The sequence below is a fragment of the Leptidea sinapis genome, chromosome 1 (genome assembly GCF_905404315.1).
Source record: "Leptidea sinapis chromosome 1, ilLepSina1.1, whole genome shotgun sequence".
NCBI lineage: Eukaryota > Metazoa > Arthropoda > Insecta > Lepidoptera > Pieridae > Leptidea > Leptidea sinapis.
The window spans coordinates 7,742,294-7,765,670 of record NC_066265.1 but is presented as its reverse complement, the minus strand read 5'-3'; the positions used below and the strand labels follow the sequence as shown (position 1 = coordinate 7,765,670).

The 23,377-nt window shown below is 33.8% G+C and overlaps 1 protein-coding gene across 1 annotated transcript in view; it reads left to right on the top strand.

Moving 5' to 3' along the window:
* The first annotated feature begins 1,117 nt into the window (after window positions 1-1,117).
* LOC126970048 (homeobox protein Hox-D1-like) overlaps window positions 1,118-23,377 on the top strand; it is a 73,853-nt gene continuing 51,593 nt past the window's right edge. The window contains exon 1 of the mRNA XM_050815758.1: window positions 1,118-2,029. Within this exon, the coding sequence (XP_050671715.1) occupies window positions 1,459-2,029 (571 nt within the window). The 5' untranslated portion in view covers window positions 1,118-1,458. The remainder of the gene's footprint in view (window positions 2,030-23,377) is intronic.

Here is a 23,377-nt window from a genome sequence, read left to right as displayed (position 1 = left end):
CCATTACTGTCTTAAAAAAAAAGAACTGCCTGATTAGTAACGTTAGAGGCCCATATTAACCACAGTATGCCAAAATACGTCTGAATAGTCATGTGTGACGGAACAGTTTTCTTTCGGAACTTAACAACGTGGAGACCTGTTGAATTTCTAGAAACATGGGACGACATGTCTACCTACTTAGTAAATACTAGCAGTTAACTCATACAGGTCTAAGCAGGAATATAGATTTGACATAAATATTCTTTTCTTTTGGAAGCCCTGACGAACATAGCGGTCATCGAAGCTACATTAAAATATGAGAATATCACTTAAATTGGCGAAATTAACGCGTTAAACCCTACTTCCCCTACTAATATTATAAATATGAACGTAAGTTTGTCCATATCGAAGATAACAACATTAAAATTTGTATTTAGGAACTTGATAAGAAATAAATAAATATTTGTTCTAGCGTTTTTAAAATTTGGACCTATGTAGGGATGAAAGTTCTTTAAGTAGTTGGTAGCTTCTAAAAATTTATTAACCACAGCAATTTGTTGTGTATTATTTGCAAAGTGAGTACATTAAAAAATAAAAAAGGCTGCCTAGAGTTAGGCTATTGCTAGCGCACGCAGTTAAAAGCCAGTTCAACATAATTTAGCTAGCGAAATGAAAGATTTTTCCGGTGATGAGGTATATTCTTCCATGGTATGGGGGCTTAAGGGCTTAGCGAGAATTACAAAATTGCTGCTTAAATAAAGTGACATTTTCCAAGATTTGAGTTCAGATATGAGAGAAGTGAAACAGATCTATCAGGAGCTGGCGAGCTGGACTGCAACGTCTCGTTCTCCCGCCATCGATACCCGTCACAAATAAATTAAAGTATTTCAACTCAGCTGACAGACGGACCATTCACCTCAACTATACAGTAAATAAAATACGCCAGTACCCAGCCTCCCAGATTCGCGACCGCTATCTCGCTCCGGCCAATCCGACACGGACCCGCCAGATGTGCCGGGCGATTGGTCACTCCCCCCCCTCTAACTCCACCTTCGACGTGGCCCCGCCCTCGAATTGCTCCAACTTCTCCGAGGTGCTCACTCTAGGTCGCCGTCGCAACTTCGTTTTCACACAGTAATGCCGTTAAAACACGCTGCAAGTGTACAATTCTCATTTCCATTTAAATCACACTTCTTATCCGCTTATCAGTTACATCACTAGTCATTGATAACCCCATCTCTGTCTCTTACAAGGTGTTCGCGTTTGTGTGAAGAAGACGAAAGATTCGAGTTTTCGAGTCAAGAAAAATAGACGGTTTGTGCGGTAACGTGTTCAGTGGTCGGCACACCTGACGCGCGGACGGTCGATCGATAGTGCCTGCTGCCTCACTAACTCGGACAGAATATTTCGTTGACGAATTCTCGGCAAGGTGTCGAGCGGTAGTGATGTGTGTGATGTAAGTCGATATCGATAGCAAACATGATGACTATGGACATCGGGATGTACAATAACCAACAAAATGGGTACAACGCGGAATATTACCAGCAAAACGGGTACCAGGCACCCTACGAAGGGTACCACGAGGGGTATTATGAACCTGGACATTACTATGAACCCGTGGCGGGCCCGCCGCCTCAGGAGCCTGCGCCCGTCATCAGCACAGATACGGGGCTATGTTATACCAACCTGGACTACGGGGAGCTGCAGCACGGCTATCCTCTGGCACCTCCCACTTCGCATATCCCTCATCAGCCTCGGCCAGAGGAGCTGCACCTCCACGAGCACAAGATAGACAACCACTACCTCGAGAGCAAATACAACATGCACTTCGTCGACGACTCCTCGCTGCAGTACAGCCACGGCTCACCGCTGGCGTGCGGGGACTTTGAGGTGTACACTCCTAAAGAGGAATTCGGGGTTTTGCGGGAAGGATTCCCGCGCGAGGACCTTCAGGGACACCAGCTGACGCACCACCAACCCCACCACTCGCACACTGCCGTGCCCACCTACAAATGGATGCAAGTTAAAAGGAATGTGCCTAAACCTTCCGGTGAGTGCTTACTTTGTTTACATAATTGCGGCCAATTTCATAACACCTCCCTACCTACGTACCATACTTAAAAACTTGCGGTTTACGTACTTGGCACTTGACTCGGCACAGTTACCAATTCCAATCACAATCTCATCTACAAAATTCATCTATATTTACACTTAAATTAACCTTATTAATACCTATTCTCTGTTATAAATAAACGCGAAGTAAAGTTATTCCAAATTTAAAACGTTTGTCTTTATCTTACCTTAGTCACTACAGAATTACATGACAGGGAGAAGTAATTTTAAACTTGGAGTAACTTTTCATTGCGTTTATTAATAAGACACAAAAATTTTAATAATTTAATGACATTTAGCTTTTTCTTGATTAATGGTTGGAAAATTCACTCTACTCATTTTTCCCGAGGGCGCCGGTAGAAGTATTATGAAATTACCGACTTCAAACATATTATAATTAAAACTAGGTAACTAAAAATAATCAGGTATCCTCAGCATATTCACGTTGATGCCAATTTAAGCTTAAAAATATCAAATTTCAATACTAATAAAGTAGGTATTTCCAATGATTTTTAAATACAGATAGTTACTAACATGTGAACCACATATTCACTATTTCATTTTTAACATTAAAACAAAAACCGCAGTGTTTAATAAAATACTTATTGTCTCTATCCGACAGATTTATTTCTACAATAACGAATTGTATTGTCCTAATCCATATTAATATTATACAGAGGAAAGTTTGATTGTTTGTTTGTTTGTTTGAATATGCTCCGATAACACTGAACCGATTTGAAAAATTCCTTCACTGTTGGGAACCTACAATGTCCCCAGTAGACATATACTAAATTTTATTTAAAAAAATAGGGATCTTTACTAAAACTCCAATAATGTAACCCAAGGTAACCTAAAATATTATTTACATCGCGTGCGCTGCGAAAAGAATTGATAGAAGAAAATAATGAACTACGACTTTGCGGAAGACATCAATATTTACAAAAAGTATTACGACAGTATATGTTATAAGTGCTCTTTTATTTATGAAATAAATTGAAATATCGCTACTACGTACTCAGTCCTATGTGTAAGCGGACGAAGTCGCGGGGTATTAGCTAGTTTGATAATAAAGCAAGCACTCCAAAATTTGATTGCTAAATAAGAAAGTCTAAAAGGTAGATAAGATTATTTTGAAAAAAAGAAATCTGGTAAGGTTTTTATCAAAAACCCTATCAATATATAAATTTTTTAAAAGCCAGACATTTCAATTTCGACGAATGTTAGAACCATGGTTTTCAGATTCTCTCTTGAAGTTTATTATGTTATAGTTTCTGTCAGTCACGGTTACTGTCAGTCAAGCATCGAACTTGCATCGACACGTGTCATTAGTAGGTCTGTTTCACCCTACTCATCGGAATCACCAGCGCTTCACCCTGATATAACTTTTATAAGGATAATGTTGTTTCCAAAAGCATTCATGCATAGAGAGATTGCTTTTAAGGCGACACTAAATGCCGGCGACCTTGAGCGATATGGGTTCACGGCTCCTATGTAACAAAGCCAATATTTTCAAAATTCTTGGGTCGAAAATGTAACATTTTAACAGGCGCAAACTGCTTAATTGCTTACAATCCTTATTATTGATTACTAATCTGAATAAATGTACTTACTGAAAAAGTAAAATCTATAAGAACAACTTTTATGATAGTAGTATACTAAACAAATGCATGATACCGAGAAAAAACTTGTTTAACTGCAAAGAAAACTGGTAGTTCATAATAGCTCTGGAGTGCTAACTTTAACCAACAATAAACATTAGCAACCTACAAGTAAGACTTAAGGGTATGTGTAACAGGATAAAGTAGTGTTCATAGCTCCAAATGCTATATTTTCACTACAAAACTTGTCTAAAAACACCATGTTTGCGTGTTTTCTGTATACCCTTCGCCTTAAGGCGTGGATTGACTAGGTAAACGCTACAAGCAACCCGCTACAATACTTGTGTTGTTCATGTGGCTAAGCTGCAAATGGGCATTTATTTTACTGATTTTCTTTTGTTTATTTAAAATTTACATATTAAATTGAAAAATTGTTCGGTTAAAGTTTTAGAAAAGTACTAATTCTATTAAATTCTTTGAAAAAACAATGTTGTTGTAGCTTAAAATTCGGAGATTTTTGACTCCAAACTTTATTTTTGGGAAGCAACTTACAAATTTTTTTTTTTGAAATTTCAAATTATATATAAATATTCTATTCGGTTCAAAAATTTTCTTTAAGTCCTTCTTTGTGCGCTGTATTTGTTTGCGTCGGAATATTTTCATATGTTTTAATCGACTCTCTAAGAAACCATTAAAACCAAAAGAAATTCTTGTGGATATTGAGGTATTACCATTGACCGCGCCTTAATAATTCACCTTGATTTCTATTGTTAATAATTCATATTGTAATGTTAGTGTATTCAGGATAATTTTAAAATTAAATTGATCGTTTCACCGCAATTTATACATTATATTCGAACAAACATTCACTCACACCACACCTACCTACTCACAATTTCAGTTCCTCAATATGAATCCGATTTCTTCTTTTCATTGTATTTAATTTTGTCCTATAAGTTTTTCTTATTTTTTATGTATATTGTATATTATATGTATATTCCTATTTTTCGTTTTTCTTTTAAACTACAAAATTTGTCACATACTATTGCACTATTATTCCTTTTAACTGGCGTATCTATTCTGTTTTATTTTTATATACTCATTACAATTTGTAAGCTGTTAGTAATCATATATAAATAAATAAATAAAACAGTAATTAGAAGATAATTTGTTTACCAAATTTCATATGGCTTCTTCTCAGCTCGCGATTGTGACGCCATACTAAATTTAGCATTATAGCAATTAATTGAGCCCGGTGGTTCAAAGTGATTATATTTTAAATTTGAATTTAAAGTCAATAAGGATAGTCAACAAGTTCAAAAACGTTTTAATTCTAGAGCAAGGTCCTCAAAATATAAATAATATACATTAGAGCTCTAAAGGTAAATGTATACACTTTTATAATAAAGTCCCAGCCACTGTTCAGTCATTATATACAAATAAATTTAAATGTTTTATTAAAAAATGGCTCTGTCGTAAATCCTACTACTCCACAGCTGAATATCTAAGTAATCCGACAGCCTGGGACTAGATTATGATTATTTTATAGCAATAGCAATGACTGTATAATATTGTATATTCATTAAAAAGAGGTCAAAAACAGAATGCTGAGAAAGTTTCTTAATTATTCTCTCCCAGAGTGCCATTTGTTTCCGAAGCGGTAGTAGTATATAGTATATTAGAGATAACATCAAAAAGAATTCTAAAGGAATCAATTTTGAGAAAATAAATACCATTAATGCCTTTATTAGCGACAGCTCATTCGATTCGACGTGAAAATTTACCTCGAAGATGCATTAATTAGCACATTAAATGCGTTGTTATTATCAAATTAATTTAGAAAAATACGGTATTCTTAGTCGATAACGTGAATTCCGAAATATAAAAATGTAACAAGGTATACAAAAAATTGTAGATAGAGTTTGATTTTGGGAAAAGACAGCTTTCATACAAGGCAAGTCAAATAAAATGTGTTTTGAATTTGTAAATGTTTGTGTCTTTTACTGTAGTTTTTAACACAGTAATAAAACATTTCAAGAAGTTGTTCAAATGAAATTTAATTATTTTTATTCATCGTTGAATTTACATTATTTATTGAAGTCAGACTCTACCACCCACTTTGTAAAAGTTAATGCAAAACCTTGCTAGCGTTAACGGCACTTTGACTACAATACCTATCTATATCCTCGATAACACAATTTTACCATTAAAATATATTTTTTAAAGTATTTATTTAAAAAAAAAACACCAAATTATATTGGTGGTTGCGAAAACTTACACGTTGAACATGCTTCACTGTTAAAAATGTAACTAATCAGTTTGGACCAAAATCTAAATTCTAAAGTCAAATTACCAGATTTAGATGAGATCAGGCATATTTGATTTTGGGCCCAAGTTAGTTTGAAATGTGAGTGGTCTCCTTTATGAGAACCAGAGCTCTAGTAGAGCCAAACCTTAGCTGAGTCCACATTAGAGTCGCACATAATCTATACCAAAGCCGACGGAGCCTGACCCATGGGTAAATGTTAATGTGTATAATACACATACATAAGAACACGGCCTATAAACCTTGAATACACAATTTCTTTATTTTGGTTATCATTTGTGGTGGGACATTAATTATAAAGGTAGACAAGGGCACAGCAACATTTTCTATAATAAACAAAATAATATTAAGATGTAAGTTTCACAGATATTACAAGTACCTACTTCTGTTTATTTCTATAATATTATATATATTTTAATAATTTATCACAATATTATAGTTAAAAATTCGTGACTAGTGACATGATTGTATAAGGCAGTTTAAATTTATTTAAATTTCTAATATTTCTTTTGTTAAATATAAATCAGAATGTTTTTAATAGATTTACATGTTTCTAAGATAAATATTTAAGTTAGAGCTAGAATTTTTAATTTATTTAATATTTTAATTTTCGCGTGAACACACGATATTTCACCCATCCAGAAAGTGTCTACACAATATATTTATTTTAATTTTTTTACTTATTTATTTATCGCGACGCGAATCCATAAGATTTTTCCCTACCAAAAAGTGCCCAAGGCAACTATAGAAGTTTTCACTTCAAATATATAATACCGTTTTCAATGTTTTTACTTTTTCATTTTTATTTTATTTATTTGGAGAAAAAAACAGAACAATTATCTAAAATCTAGGTACAAATAAGTGGCTTATAAGATATAATACTAAAACAATTGTTCCTTAGAAATTTCTCACAAAGACTTAAAGTTTCTAATGTGACAAGTATAGTTTAATTAACTAAATATTACTGAAAAAGAACATGTTACAGAATTTATGAGCTTCATTTTAGATCATGTATTGCAGTAATTCTCTTGCTTATTACATTTTTAAATTGTGCTAAATTAATTATATTAAAATCTATATCAATATCTACAGAGACAAAGTTTTTATTGAATGAATTCATAAGTCTATTAATAAGAGCGCGGAAACCTGCATTTGTACGACATCTCTTAACTATGATACTTGATAAATATTGTATCAACATTGTTTTAAATTTATTATTATTGTTCATGAAAGCTGATGTCCGGAAGTAAACTGTTTAGTTTCTACGAAAACTGTGTTTGTTCTATTACCTACTATAAAAGTCTCCAATCTCCAAGAGCTTGCCATAAAACAACGCCTTCCGGTGTTAGTACAGAGTAGGTACCATTCTTAAAATCTTCGGACACGTCTCCGGCGCGAGAGTGAGTGCATTGAGCGCCTTGTGCTGGACAAAGTATAGGATGCCAGAGGACGAGGAAGGTCGCCCATGCGATGGACCGACAAAATTAAGTTTAGGCGGTCCATTAAACGAGTGTACCAGGCTGTCGGCCAGCAGAAAAAAGTGGCGAATGTTCGTGGGGCGAATCACATCTGCCCCTAAACATGTCACTTCGTGATGACCACGACTGCTCTGCCAAGAGTGTCACGATGAAGAAGAAGACTATTAAAATTAGTTACTCATGGTGCAACATTACACGCAGACATAGTGTTGTACCTATTTACATATTTTCTAATGAAGGTTATTGCTCTCTATTAATAATTAAAATAAAGTAAAGTATGTATTTATTAATGACACATGACACCCGTATAACTACATAATAAAATTAACAAAATAAAAATATAATGACACGAGAACGAGATGTCTGTTTTGTAATTGAGATTAGAATAAAACCAATTCCACTTATTATTACTATTAACAATTTCCCAGTGGGAGGCTCCTTTGCACAGGATCTCGGCTAGATTATGGGTACTACAACGGCGCCTAATTCTACCGTGAAGCAGTAATCTGTAAGCATTATTGTTTCGGTCTGAAGGGCGCTGTAGCTAGTGAAATTACTATGCAAATGAGACTTAACATCTTAAGTCTCAAGTTTTCCAAAATCCTGAGTGGCACTGAATTGTAATTGGTAGGGCGTATCAATTACCATCAGCTGAACCTCCTGCTCGTCTCGTCCCTTATTTTCGAAACAAAAAAACGATGTATTAACAAATTGTTAAAAATATAACAGGATATATATTTCCATATCAACAAAATACCAGCAGTATTAATTAAAACACAAAAGTAAGACAGCGGTCCACGCGTGTGGTAGTGGGGCATTACACGGCTAATCCCAAAGTACGTACTGTTCTAAAGGTACTTATATCACGCGAACCTCACAAGTGACAAAACAATATTTTATTGCGTGTGAATTAGAGCCTCTACCACTTACGGCCGCCTGACCCCGGCCTATGTATTTCAATTAAAAAAAATACTGTGATAACTTAAATTAAGGATTGGTGTCTGCTAACAATAGCTTTTTTATTACGGCAACTATTAGATGCTTGTGTGCGTGGCATCTTGACACTCAATGGATTCTTTCAAATTTTGTAACATACCATTCGCGTTATTTTACATTGAAATTAATAAAATACAAAATACTTACTGATGATATCTGATCCCAGTGTCTTTCTTATTTCTTGTAGTAATATTTTAACAAAGTTTTACTACGCAACCCGGTATTTTAACAGAACATGTGGCACGTCAACGTCACACATTGTCCGAGGCTGGCTAAGTACGCCCACTTGTGCGTAGTATTAGTTGTCGCACTTTGCGACTACGACAACGGTGTCTAGTTGGAGCGCAGCGGAAACCAATTCCTAATCTAAGTGCAATAACTGTTCTATTTATATTTGTATGTTTTTCATAATATAATTTAATTAACATTTTCATCGTATATTAGGTAGTAAATCTCTGATTTCTTTTGAAAATATAATTATAAAAAATCTTTACTTAGATAGTTTGAATATTTGTATCAATACATGTATAAGTATCATTATATTAGTTCAATAAATACAATGTAAGGTTGGTGGTGTATCATCGGTCTAACACTGTGTGCTATAATATAAATCGCAAAGAAATTCTGTTATATTTTGTTGTTTTAATTATCTTTCTTTCTGTATACCTATGGGCATGTTCTTCTATAATTCAAGAACTACTTGACAGATCTTAAATAAAGTATATCTAAACATGATACAAAGGCATTTACCAGTTGGAGGCTCCTTTGCACAGGATGCCGGCTGATTAAGGGTACCACAACGGCGCCTATTTCTGCCGTGAAGCAGTAATATGTAAGCATTACTGTGTTCCGATCTGAAGGGCGTCGTAGCTAGTGAAATTACTGGGCAAAGGAGACTTGACATAGTATGTCTCAAGGTGACGAGCGCAGTTGTGGTGCCGCTCAGAATTTTTGGGTTTTGTCAATAATCTTGAGCGGCACTGCATTGTAATGGGCAGGGCGTATCAATTAACATCTGCTGAACGTCCTGCTCGTCTCGTCCCTTATTTTCATAAAAAAATGTAAATGATAAGCTGTAATATAATATCAGTAAATCTTGTTGTAACTATAAAAATGAATATAAATAAATCTTAACTGAATACCTAAAAGTTGCGATAAAACGTAAATGGTGAAGTTAAGTTTTAGTTATTGAAACATATCCAAACTAGCTGTCCTGACAGACGTTGTTCTGTACATAGTAAATAAAATACTGTATTTTTATGAATTTGTCAATAATATTTCATAATATCAAGAATTATTTCGTAAAATATGCTCCCTGTTGTTATAATGAAATTGTTTCACAGCAGAACTGTCAAACCGTGGGTTAGAAAATATGTCAATACAAAACAAATATGGGGAATAAAAATAATTATGGGTCCCAAATCGAATTCAGACTTATCCTATCTCTCAAGTTGGATCAAACTGCACTCCATGAAGTTAATCCCCATTAAAATCTGTTCAATGTTTCAATCTTGGACCCATAATTATTTTTATTTCCAACTAGCAGATGATACCCGCGACCTCATCCCCGTACAGACAATATATCTAAGCACCTAGTAGGTACTTATTGAAATCACAAATGAAACCTCTTTCATTTTATTTATATTACTTACATACATATACAGGTGTGAATATGGTTCTCATCCATTTAATATCTCAATTCGATTCGATAATTCAAATCTCGTTCGAAGGACTTGTGGCTGAGTTGTGGGACAGCTGGTTATATACAGAACAACGCCTGTCGAGTCAGCTAGTAATGTATATACAACTCAAGCACAGTACTTATACTAGTATGGACGAGTATGGTTAGCACAAGTAACCTTCGTCATACTAACATAACATTAAAATGCTTTTTATAATAAGTGACAGGAATGGCAACGGAATACGATGTTAACTTTATTTCATTTATTTTCAGTGAGACCTTCATTTTATATTATGTCAGTAAAAGTATCTGACAACGTCACATATGAACTTTATATATTGTTGATAATTAATTACCAACGGAATTGAAGTCTCGTCATAAAGGTTATTGTTGCAACTGTACGAGAATTATACAATATAATTTTTTTTTTTCAATATATTTAAATACACACAAACCGCTTTATATGACTACAAGTTCAATATGTATAAATGACGTCCCATATAGCCGAATGGTTAGTGATCCTGACTACTAAGCTAGAGGTCCCGGGTTCGAATGCAGTGCAATAATTTATGTGATGAATATGGATGTTTGTTTCCGAGTGATGGATGTTTATATGTATTTATGTATGTTTAAGTAAGTATATTGTATTAAATATATCGTTGTCTCGTACCCATAGTACAGGCTATGCCTAGTTTGGGGCAAGATAATTTGTGTAACAGTGTGTCAATATTATTATTATTATTATATAGCACCTAACATTTAATACACTAAGGCTGATATCTATAGAGCAAATTTAGACACTGCTCAGACTTTACTTACGTAAAACTATGCTGAGTGTAAGCTTAGCATAATGTTTGATTTCTTTTTAAAGTCATTTGACAGCCGAAATTATATAAGGCTTAAGCTAAAACAGCCCAATGCAAAAGTCAAGTTCACGTTTTATTACAATCAACAACTATCTTAGATAATTTATACGCATAGATAGTGATTCTGTCGATTGATCAACAACAAGATCAAAAACAGTAATTGACACAGTATTTGAAAGATATTATATGGACCATATTAAGACCAAAGTATTTATTTCATATTTTAGTTAACCATAAGCCTCTTGTATCATTTATCAAAAACTTAGAATCTGTGTCTGAATAAAATATCTATGTAATATATATAATTATATTTAAAATAATTATCAAACTTTGTGTCACTATGATCATTACTAAAACCTACAATTATCATCTTCCGGAAAATTCTCATTACCTTGAAGACAAAAATTTTTAACGTTTAATTCTATCACGAGTGAATTGCACACATATTATTTTTTGTTTTAATGAAGTGACTAATGAGTTCTTCTACCGGACTCTAATATTGCTGAACATATTATGGTAAATTCAGTAAATTAAATAAATAATGTGATGAAAATTTAATAGTGCTTCTTACAAGTCTATTTTTATCGTTACTTTTTGAAGGGGAACTTCTTTATCGACGTAAGAGAGAAATTTTATGGCAATTATAATAAATTTCTTTATTGGGGCAACAGAGGCCCATATTTTGTTAGTAACAGGCTTAAAAAACTATGTTAGTACCTATATTACATTTTCTACAATTTGTAATGTCGTCAAAAATTTTCGGTTGCGCGCCATATTTTTTTATTGTTTATATTTTATCCTTATAACAAACAGTGTTGACTTCCGAAGTTTCTTAAAATATAATGTGGTTACTGAATATGTTTCTTAGTAATTTTATATTAATTTGAACGATTAATTTAATCACCAACCACCGAGGCTATATACTTTTCATCATAAAACATAAATGCCCATATTATGTTGATATGTACATAGTACAGGAATCACGTTGCGCTAGGAAGTGTTTGCCAAACAAAGCAGACATACAAAACGTTTTAGTTTTGGATCCGTATTGAAAGACCTTCAAACCGGATTAGTTGGAAGTCAAATATTAGCACACAGACAGAACACAAACACATTTCGGTGGTCTAATATAGAGTAGACCGAGAGCCAATGATTCATATATATTCAATTTTAATTATAATAAAATATATAAATATTTACTGAAAACCAAGGATGAATAATTGTTAATTTTTAAAATCCCGCAGTTAATACATGATATAATAATGATAATAAGCGTGCTTCTTATCATTTTAATATCAAAAACTATAAGTATTAGTAATTTTTGCTTATCAAAAGTAAAACTGGAAGACGGTTAAAAAATATTTTAGATGCTTAATAGTCAATGTTTCTATAAATAAAAATTGTGACAATTATGATAAGGATTTTTTTTTAATTCATATTTTTTCATGAAAAAAAAAGAGGCCCGCTGAATGTGTTGCGCCCATTCTTCTCAGGTCTGAGGCATTCTTTTTGGAATGGGTGGTAGTTTTTGACTTTCAATAAGTGATGTCATATCCAATTTTTAATAAAAATATTTGAATTTGAATATTAATAATTATGTCTTTCATCTTTTACAATTATTGAATATTTTTGTAAATAATTTTACTTAATATCAGTTACTGGTAAGTTTTGTAAAGTAATTATTATATTTATGAGAATTATTTGTAAAAGTAAACAGGGTCGTTACTTTACTGTATATTCAGACACTGTTAACATAATTGGTATAAATAGTTGTCTATCTCCGCAGCTAGGCGGCTCAATTACTGCTATATCACGATGAGTTTACTTGACCATTATTTGCTGTGGTTTAAACTCTGTCACAATCAAGCGATACCACAATAGCAATTATTTGTTTATTACGTAAGGATCTATTATTTTTATTGACATATAAATATATAAAAATAATTGTTTAATTGTATATCCCTCACTTCTGGAATTAATTATACAAATTAAATTTGGTACATTTGATACAGTTGACAAGAGCGCCGGAGCTACGCAACCCGAGAGGCACGGGTTCAAATCCCGCAATGTTCATAAATTTTGGTTACAAATTTAATCTGAAGATATTGTAATTTGATATGTCTCTAGCAAAAACATCTGTCATATATATATATATTACTTCATGGAGTGCAGTTTGGTCCAACTTGAGAGATAGGGTAGTTTTTATTTCGATTTGGGACCCATAAATATTTTTATTTTCAATATTTGTTTTGTATGGACATATTTTCTATGAGAGAATTTAGTGACGCACGGTTTGACAGTTCCGCTGTGAAACAATTTCATTCTAACAACAGGGAGCATATTTACGAAATAATTTTTGATGTTTTGAAATATAAAACAGTTGTTTTTTTACTATCTACAGAACAACGTCTGTCGGGGCAGCTAGTATATATATATATATATAGACATATGTTTTATCAACCATTTTATTATTAAATATTTTTATAAGAAACAAGAAAGATATTATTTGATACAAGTTTATCATAATACTTTATTAGCGTATCTTCTTTATCCATCCATTTCATACACTCAAATTTTCTCACATTTCGAGTTAACTTAATTATAACTTCAAATTTTGTTCAGTAGTCAAACTTTAAGAAACGTTGCACACGAATCTACCTTGGTGTATTCCTTTCGAAAAATATATTTTAATAGAATTTCGGATCTTACAATATTATGAATGATTGTATCAACATTTATATATCAACAACTGTCAGCCGACGACAAAATTAAACGTAGAGATTAATTAACAGCATTTATTGAAGAAGGGCAATATGTGGGTTAAAAAGGGTATTTAAAATATAATTCTTTCCGGAACTGGAGTAATAAGTGCTGCTGTTATTTTTAATATATTTTTGAAGTGAAAAATTATTTTAGCGGCGTTGAGCACTTTACTTGGGATGGGTATAAAATCTTAAGCTGGCGTCAGGACACGTGGCCTGATCGAAAATTCGTAAGACTATCGGTGAAATTATAGATGAAAGATTTATACTCCTACTAATAATAGTTCAGTAATTTCAAATTACTCAAATTATTACCTAATCATTCCAAAATATTCATAAATGCACAACGTTTATGTTCAAGTTTTCACTTCTGCTGGCACTCCCGGAGTGCCACCCGTATTTTTTTCCCTTAAAGAACTGTTGGTAGCACTGCTATTCACAAATGATATTATAATCGTGGCGAACTTGTTAGTATGTTATTGCTGCCCTTAATGCCAACAACAAAATAACATTAAAATTACTATCAAAATGTTGTTCTTCGACACGTGTTTCATACACTAGGCATCGAGAGTGTGAGAGAGAACTTTCGTTCCAGAGATCGGAGATTCAATGTGTCCTGAGGATGCCATTTGAATAATTAATATTTCAATAATTGACATTTAAATAATTAAAATTTTAATAATTAACACTTGAATAATTAACATTTGATAACAGTTATTTTTGAGGTCTCAATTCGGTGACAGCAAAGTAGACACGGACTTCTGCAAGATCGCAATTTTACAGGAGAGCAGACTTTGTATAAAATAGTTGTCATTTGAAGAGTTAAAATAAAAAAAAAACCTTCGTTGTGAAATGTCTTCATCTGTCAAAGCTCTTAAATAAAGGCAGACAAATTCAAATGTCCGTTTCTACTGCGCTATTTTTTTTTTAATTGAGTGTACCTACATGTATTCATTGGCGTGTCGGAAATTCTTAATTATTTTAAAATTTTAAATAATTTTAAATCAATTTCCGTTTCTACTTTTCTGACATCAAATTGAGTGATCACGGCCTGCGTTAATTACATTTCGAATATATATTTTATACTAGCTGACCCGACAGACGTTGTTCTGTATATAATAAATAAAATAATGTTTTTATATGAATTTGTCAATAATATGTCATAACATCAAAAATTACTTCGTAAAATATGCACCCTGCTGTCGTAATGAAATTGTTTCACAGCAGAACTGTCATACCGTGCGTCAATAAATTCTCTCATAGAAATTATGTACGGACACATCAACGGAAAAACAAATTTGTTGTTTTTATTTAATTTGCAGCATTTTTCTATTTATTCACCTTTTAAACCTTCTCTGGACTTCCACAAATAATTCAAGACCAAAATTTGCCAAATCGGTCCAGCCCTTCTCGAGTTTTAGCGAGACTAACGAACAGCAATTCATTTTTATATATATAGATGCGGTTGTAAGAAAGCTGCACTGTGGTTGAATATGAAGTCATGGTTTTGGTATTGCTAATTCTTTACGATTCATGATTATATCGCGATCATTCGCCTATTGCATATTGATAAGGCGGCGGTACGCGAGTTGTCGTGAGTTGACACAAACAGACCCTGAGATGTGATCAGACCACACAGGAAGCCGAGACTGCAACTGGCAGATACACGTCGATCTTATCACGCGACTTTTGATACCATTGACTCAATTCGTCCATCGCTTATTTCTTAATTCATAACAATTTGTTTTTTTTTTTATGGTGATATCTCACTTCTGGGATTAATTATACAAATTAAATATGTAACCAGAATTTATGATCCATCCGAGCGCTCTTCCAACTGAGCCCACCGTTCGAGTGGCGCATGGATCTTCACGTTCTTAAATCTTGGTATGTCTTGTTCAACTCTCAGGTTGTGGCTCCATCTACAAGATCTGATGCATAGCACGCTCTGTTATTTTTTTTATGCATTCATTGAATAAGCGTTTTTTTTTGCAGAAATCCATAATTATCCAAATGTTATGAGTATTCTAATTTCACTGATTTTTAGCGAGACTCAAACTACTCATTCTAGAATTTCGCAAGTTAAAATCTCCTGAGGATGCCTCGTGTAAATGTGAAACAAGTGTCGAATTGGTTAAAGACGAATCTTAGCGGAATTAACACTTAAAAAAACTCAAAATATATGGATATTTTGTAGTTTTTTTGTCAATAAATAATGGTTTCAATACTGAAATTCTACTATATTTTTCTCTACCCTTTATATTCTTTTGTAGCTCAAGAACTGCCTCCGATCTTAATGAAAGTAAAAACATTACACAAGTGTATTATGTGGTACAATCAATGTAAACTAGCCTCTTGTCAATATGGTAGATCATATAGTCGACCCCTATAGCCCAGTGGTTAGCGACTCTGCCTACTGAGCTAGAGGTCCCGGGTTCGAATCCCTCGATGAATATGATAGTTTGTTTTCGAGTCATGGATGTTTATTTGTATTTATGTATGTTTAAGTGAGTATATTGTATTATATATATCTTTGTCTTGCAACCATACTAGAGTGTCAATATTATTATTATTTATATTACAAGTTTAAATGACCGCAGTTAGATAAACTGTAAAGCCAGTTGCGACCGCATATAGGTACTTGTAACTTTGGTATGAACGGACTAGGTATAAATATAATAGTTATTCCCAAGGCATAAGTACAGCTAAATACCTGCTGCTACATCTGAATTCTAAATCCTCCAGTCATTACACGATAAGGTATACAAATGTAATTTTATGAATGCATATTTACATAATAGCTCGAAGCTTTTAAGTAAAAGCTCAATTGGCCGGAGTCCCGCGGTTATTAAGTGGTGTTCACAACTAGTAGTCAACCCTTGCAAGTCACCTGCATTAGCCTGTCGAGTGATACGGGGCTGAGTCACAAGCGGAAGCGATTATAAACCCTAAACTAAGTAATAAGTGGCACATGTACGAATACTACTAGATTTTTTTTATGAAAATAAGGGACGAGACTAGCAGGACGTTCAGCTGATAGTAATTGATACGCCCTACCCATTACACTGCAATGCCACTCAGGATTCTTGAAAAACCAAAAATTCTGAGCGGCACCACAATTGCGCTCATCACCTAGAGACATAAGATGTTACGTCTCATTTGCCCAGTAATTTCACTAGCTACGGCGCCCTTCAGACCGAAACACAGTAATGTGTACACATGTATACGATTCACGGCAAAAATAGGCGCCGTTGTGGTACCCATAATCTTGCCGGCTTCCTATGCAAAGGAGCCTCCCATTGGTTAAAGAGATTCATTATTAAATTCTATGGGTTAAAATCCACTTAGCTAAATTAATTTTCTAAAAACTTGAAAGACTAAAATATGAATTGAAATTAAAAAAAATAATACCTTAATGATAATATAAAAATATAACTCCTTTTATTATAAATTGAACAAATATAATTAAAGGAATATCATTCGTCTTCGAATTGTATGTAGTTACTAATTTCCCGCTACCGCTCCTCGGTTCTACCACATCACACCTTTACTGGTCTCACTAAACCGATTAGGAGTAAGGGTCGCGGCAACTCGGTCCGCGAAGGGACAGAGGAACGAAGGGACGAGGAGGTAAGAGGGACGGAGGGACGCGTATCAGTAGATCTTGCGCCAGCTCACGCGATCTCTGCACGGCAACTTATACTATAAGAGATAAGTATTTTTATTGCCACTTAATTTTTGTGGAACCATGATTGTAAAACGATTAATATCAGATTACTCATTAAGAATATAGTGAAGGTAACATAAAGTTTCAAAGCATGTTCGTTTACAAATTAATCATAATCGAGGGAAAGATATAAAAAAAGACACAAATTATATTTGAAAACAAAATTTATGAACAATGTGGAACTTGAACCCACGGTCTCTCGCGTTCCGTGCAAACGCTCTTCCCACATCTTTCATAAATTTTGTATTCAAATTTAATTTGTGTAATTAATCTCAGAAGTGAGAGTTATCACTTAAAAAATAACTAATTGTTTAAAAAGACGGACGATCACAAATACCTACACAAAAACTGAATGTTTATGACCGAATACGATAAACTCTAGGAAAAGCAACTTATGAACTTATTTAATTATGTTCTCTTCATGTTATCCAGTACAAATTATTTCTTCTCATCTTGATAATACTTTACTACTTACTAATTACTCTCAAACTGCTTTCGTCTGCCTCGTTTTAGCGTAGGCGTATAGATATTACTATAAATCTCTATAAAAACATAAATAAAATTTGAAAACAAAATTTTATGAACGATGCGGGACTCGAAACCTCGACCTCTCGCACTCCGTCCGAGTGCTCTCCCAACTGAGCCAACCGTTCGAGTGTCGTATCGTCATAAAATCTTGTATGCTTTGTTCACCCCTCAGGTTGTGGCTTCATCTACAGGATCTACTTTACAGTTGATAACCTGCTCCTCAAACCCAATATTTGCGTATTGGGAAATTGACTTCAGATGTCGCTCTTGCAAATTTAAACAATTTGTCAGTTGGGAGAGCACTCGCACGGAGCGCGATAGGTCGTGGGTTCGAGCCCGCATCGTTCATAAAATTTTGTTTTAAAAATTTATTTGTGTATTAATCCCAGAAGTGAGGGTTATCAATTTAAAAACATAATAAATTGTCTATAAAAATATTTCTCAATTGTGTTACATTAACAATACGTTATTATCGGATGAATGTTGCGTTCCAAAGCTGTTCGCTATATCTAGGTTTGTTTTTAGTCAAATAATTTCAAGGGCACCCAAATGGAATGTAAAGAAAGGTAGAAACATGTAACATGTAGATTAAATGTTTTGCCTATGTGGTAAGCCCATGCTTATTCACGGAAGGTTGAATAAACAACATGTTAAAAAATCCAGCATCTCTTAAGCCATACATACCCCTCGTTCTACATCGGTGTGGTGACCGCTGCCAGTGTTGCTTTTCGCTCGTACCACACTACTATCACGCTATCCATAACACCTACTCTACTCTGCTGGCGAGAGATTAGTATACATTTTTTTTGAGATTACAATGACGTAGAATAAACTGCTAGACTCCCAATTGCCTATTAAAATGTCGTCAAAAATGTCCGAATGGCATTGTATATACGTATACATTAACTTATACAGATAACATTCATTCAAATTAACACCTAATTTCTTGTTCAAAGTCTATGAACACGACGCATAAAGATATTGTTTTAGCAGATCAGATAGCCTTTATTATTACTAGTGACTTAATTTTTCTTATAAATAAAACTTAGATTAGCTGAACTAGTAATTTGTCTCTCGACAAAGGCCTCTTCTAAAGACTTCCACCTTATTCGGTCTCTGGCTACTCTCATCCAGTCCGGTCCTGCTATCCTTTTAAAATCGTCCTCCCACCTTCTAATCTGTCTACCTTTCCTTCGTTTCCCGTCTCTTGGATACCATTCTGTAAAGGTTTTTGTCCATTTCTCTTTCTTTTCCCTCAGAATGCGTCTAGTCCACTTTTGCTTTTGACAGATTTTGTGTGCGTTTTTTAATTTTGTCCGGCTCTTAATGTTTTCAAACTTAACTTTGCCTCGTCTTCTAACTCCAATTACGCTCCTTTCTATGGAGTTTTGGCACACTTTTACTTTTTCCGAGAGATGGTCTGTTAGAGCCTAAGTTTGACATCCATATGTTAGACATGGAAGTATACGCGTGTTATAGACTTTTCTTTTTATTCCTATAGATATTTAAGGGTTTTTCATGATTTCACTCAAAGACCAGTACCTTATCCATGTATTACAAATGTGTCTGTCTATTTCTTTCGTCATGCTATTTCCAGGGGTTATTAATTGTCCTAAATAGATTTATTCTGTGACATATTCTACTGTTTCATTTTTAACTTGTTTCAGCAATTGAAATGTAATTATTTTGCAAAATGATTAAAACTGTCAAGTTAGCTATGCAATTTAGCACTTACCTGAAAAACGACACTCCATCATATGCCATATTTAGGCAATATTTCCCTGAACACTTTGTCGCTGCGTGGCCTTGTATTCAAAGCGTGGTCTAAGTTTTGATTCACACAATTTTTGAGAGTTATTATGAGTTTAAGGTAGTGTGTGTCATCAATAAAAATATGTTTATTTGTTTGTGATGCTAAGTATAGTAAAATATTTCTTGAAGTCTCACCAAAAATAAAAGAAAATTAATATTGCTGACCACGACTTTATGGATTCACGCATTTTTTTATGAAAATAAGGGACGAAACGAGCAGAACGTTCAGCTGATGGTAATTAATACGCCCTGCCCATTACAATGACGTGCCGCTCAGGATTCTTGTAAAACCCAAAAATTTTGAGCGGCCCCACAATTGCGCTTGTCACCTTGAGACATGAGACGTTAAGTCTCATTTGCCCAGTAATTTTACTAGCTACGGGCCCTTCAGGCCGAAACACAGTAGTTTGCACTGTAATGGGCAAGGCCTATCAATTTCCAACAGTTGAACGTCCTGCTCGTCTCGTCCCTTATTTTAATAATAAAAATACAAAATAGCCGTGGGATGCCCTGTATATCGTTAGAAAGTTTTCATCAAACGTCGTCATATCCCAGCTTACTTAACATCTAAAAATTTCGGGCACTTAATGATGAGATAGGGCCGCATTCTTGTTGATAGTGCCATTGTTTCTTGTGGCTCTGATAAACGGACATTCAGACGCGCGGACGGCGTGGGAGGGACCGGCTTTGTATGAATAACTCATTAATAATAATCTATAAGGGTTCCGCAGGCTGAAATTATCATGGAAATTGCTGTTTAGTCTTCGTATATTTCGTGAGATACAATATTGAACAAAATGCTTTCAATTGACTTATATCAGATAACTTTATTCATGTAGGTAATGGTATGACACTTATGAATGTTAAAAAAATATTTTTCTAATTGAATCTACCGCCAATCTGCCAAGAAGTGGCAAGAAACTTATTGCCACTCTTGTAAATCAACATTTACATTTTCATCGTTTTACACCATTTCGACTACAATATATTATGTAAAGTGGTGCAACAAAATTACTCGTCAAATAGTCAATGTCTTACACGAGTAAGCCAAAAAAGTAAATGTAAATGAATACAAAACAAAAGTTATTGAGTATAGTAGCTGTATCACGCACACACACCGTAAATAAATAAATTTTGATTTTATTTTATATTTAAGATTTAAAAAAAATATAATAACTTTTAAGAATCTGAAGTAGTTTCTGGTGACAGGATCATTTTGCCACCGCAAGAAGCGGCCGTTCACGAGCATGACCAATAGGCCAGCCATCGCTACCCTCGACCATATTTTAGGGAAGGGGACGACCCGTCCCATGTCACTGCTACAAGCACTGACATTTAATTTATAGATAAACAAACATAACTAAGACTGAGAACTTAACAAATTTTGTTGGTTTATTGTGTAGAATATATTAATTATTAGTAGTCACGTAAGTTAAGTGATGAAAAATAATTAGCTGTTATTATTACAATATATATCGCTATTTATAATTTCTAGATTAAATTACCAGTTTACAATGCCAGTGAATATCCAAACATCTAAATATAATAGATTCTCAATTCACGATTTTTTCATAAAAAAAACTTGATGTTACAAAGCATTCTAATAAAATATTTTGGCGCATTGAACGATAAGAGTTAGGAGATATATACCGATATCGATATCCCGATGTGAATAATATTAAATATTTCGTATAAACAACACTAGGTATTCAACAGCTGTAGAGTACCTACCAATCTGAACGACCTATCTAGTTGGTATCGACATTTAGTAGATTGTAATTATAGTGTTGTGTTTACACGATAATTTTTAAGATGCGATTACATAATTATACATATAATACTAGCCATACCCGCCGCGATGGGCGAATTTTAAAAGGAAACAATTTAATTTTTCTTACATGTCATTAACCATCTGGGATAAATTTCGCATCGAATGGTGGTAGTTTCATGTCGATACGATCAGTGGTTTAGGCGTGAAAGAGCTCCAAACAAAGACCATTTATTTAAATATATATGATATAGAAGATGTACGTTCCTCGTTTCTTTAAGAGCACCAAACTATACATCCATATTTATAATAGTAACTAGACATAAACGGCCTTATAAATATACTCGGTTTGTTAAAACTGAGTTGTTGGTTTAAATTGTTTACATATTGCTTATGATTGGTTTATTCGGACGTATAACGTTTTCCCCGTTTATGTGCAAGACTGTCTGATATTCTGAAAACTTGTATTGACAGTGTTGTCAGCGATATAGTCAACATTTTGCATATTCTTGGTTTATTCTCATGTATAACTTTATACCAAGCTTATTTGTAAGTCAAAACGTAAGCATAGACAGAACAGCTTTCTTATTATCTAGAGAATACAATTTTTCATAATGAAATTTACTTCGAAATATTTAAGACAAAAACCATTTGAAATGAGACGGTAATTAATTGAAAACTTGAAATTTGTAATTTCGATCGACTTTACACAATAATAATATGTAATTATTTGTAAAAACTTGTAAATAGATTTCGTTTTGTAATAGTATTAATTAATAGATATAATTTCAGTGTCCTGATGTTTGTTTCCAATGAACTCCTAAAATAATCAACAGATTTTAATGGGGATTTCGTCATGGAGTACAGTTTAGTCCTACTTGAGAGATAGGATAGTTTTTATTTCGATTTGGGACCCATATTTTTTTATTTCCAATATTTGTTTTAAATGGACATATTTCCTACGAGAGAATATATTGACGCAAGGTTTGACAGTTCTGCTGTAAAACAATTTCATTATAACAACAGGGAGCATATTTTACGAAATAATTCTCGATGTTATGAAATACTATTCACAAATTCATAAAAAAAGTATTTTATTTATTATGTACAGAACAACGTCTGCCGGATGAGTTAGTATTATATAAATCTCTCACTTAAAGTAACATGAATAATGTACGGAACCAACGCGTATAAAAAGTCTCATAGCAATTAGCGGGCTATCAGCTGTCATTGTTCTATTATGTTTAGTGAATAAATGTAATCTAATAGTAAGGTTTCATCGGCTTATGGAACGCCGGAGTTTTGTACAACATTAGGGACAATGCAGTCTTATCAACTAAGTAACATGCCTAAAATCAAATGCATAATTAATTAAACAACATAACCGAAGTAAGTAACATAAAATAAGCTGTTTCACCTGATTCCTGCCGCCAGATCCCTACGCACGAAACGCCACAAATTGCAATATCATCCTCACCATCTGGATGTGTGGCGTTCCTCCACAATGCGGTTTTCAAGGAACTTTCTTCCACATCAAGATGTGGAATGAGCTTCTTTGTGCGGTGTTTCCAGGACGAGACAACACGAATACCTTCAAAAAAATCGCGAATACCTTTTCAAAAGGCCGACAACGCTCCTGTGATTTCTCTGGTGTTGCAAGAGAATGTGGGCGATGGTGATCACTTATCATCAGGTAACACTTAACCCGTCCTCTTCTATAAAAGAAAGGAGAAACACTCGCGTT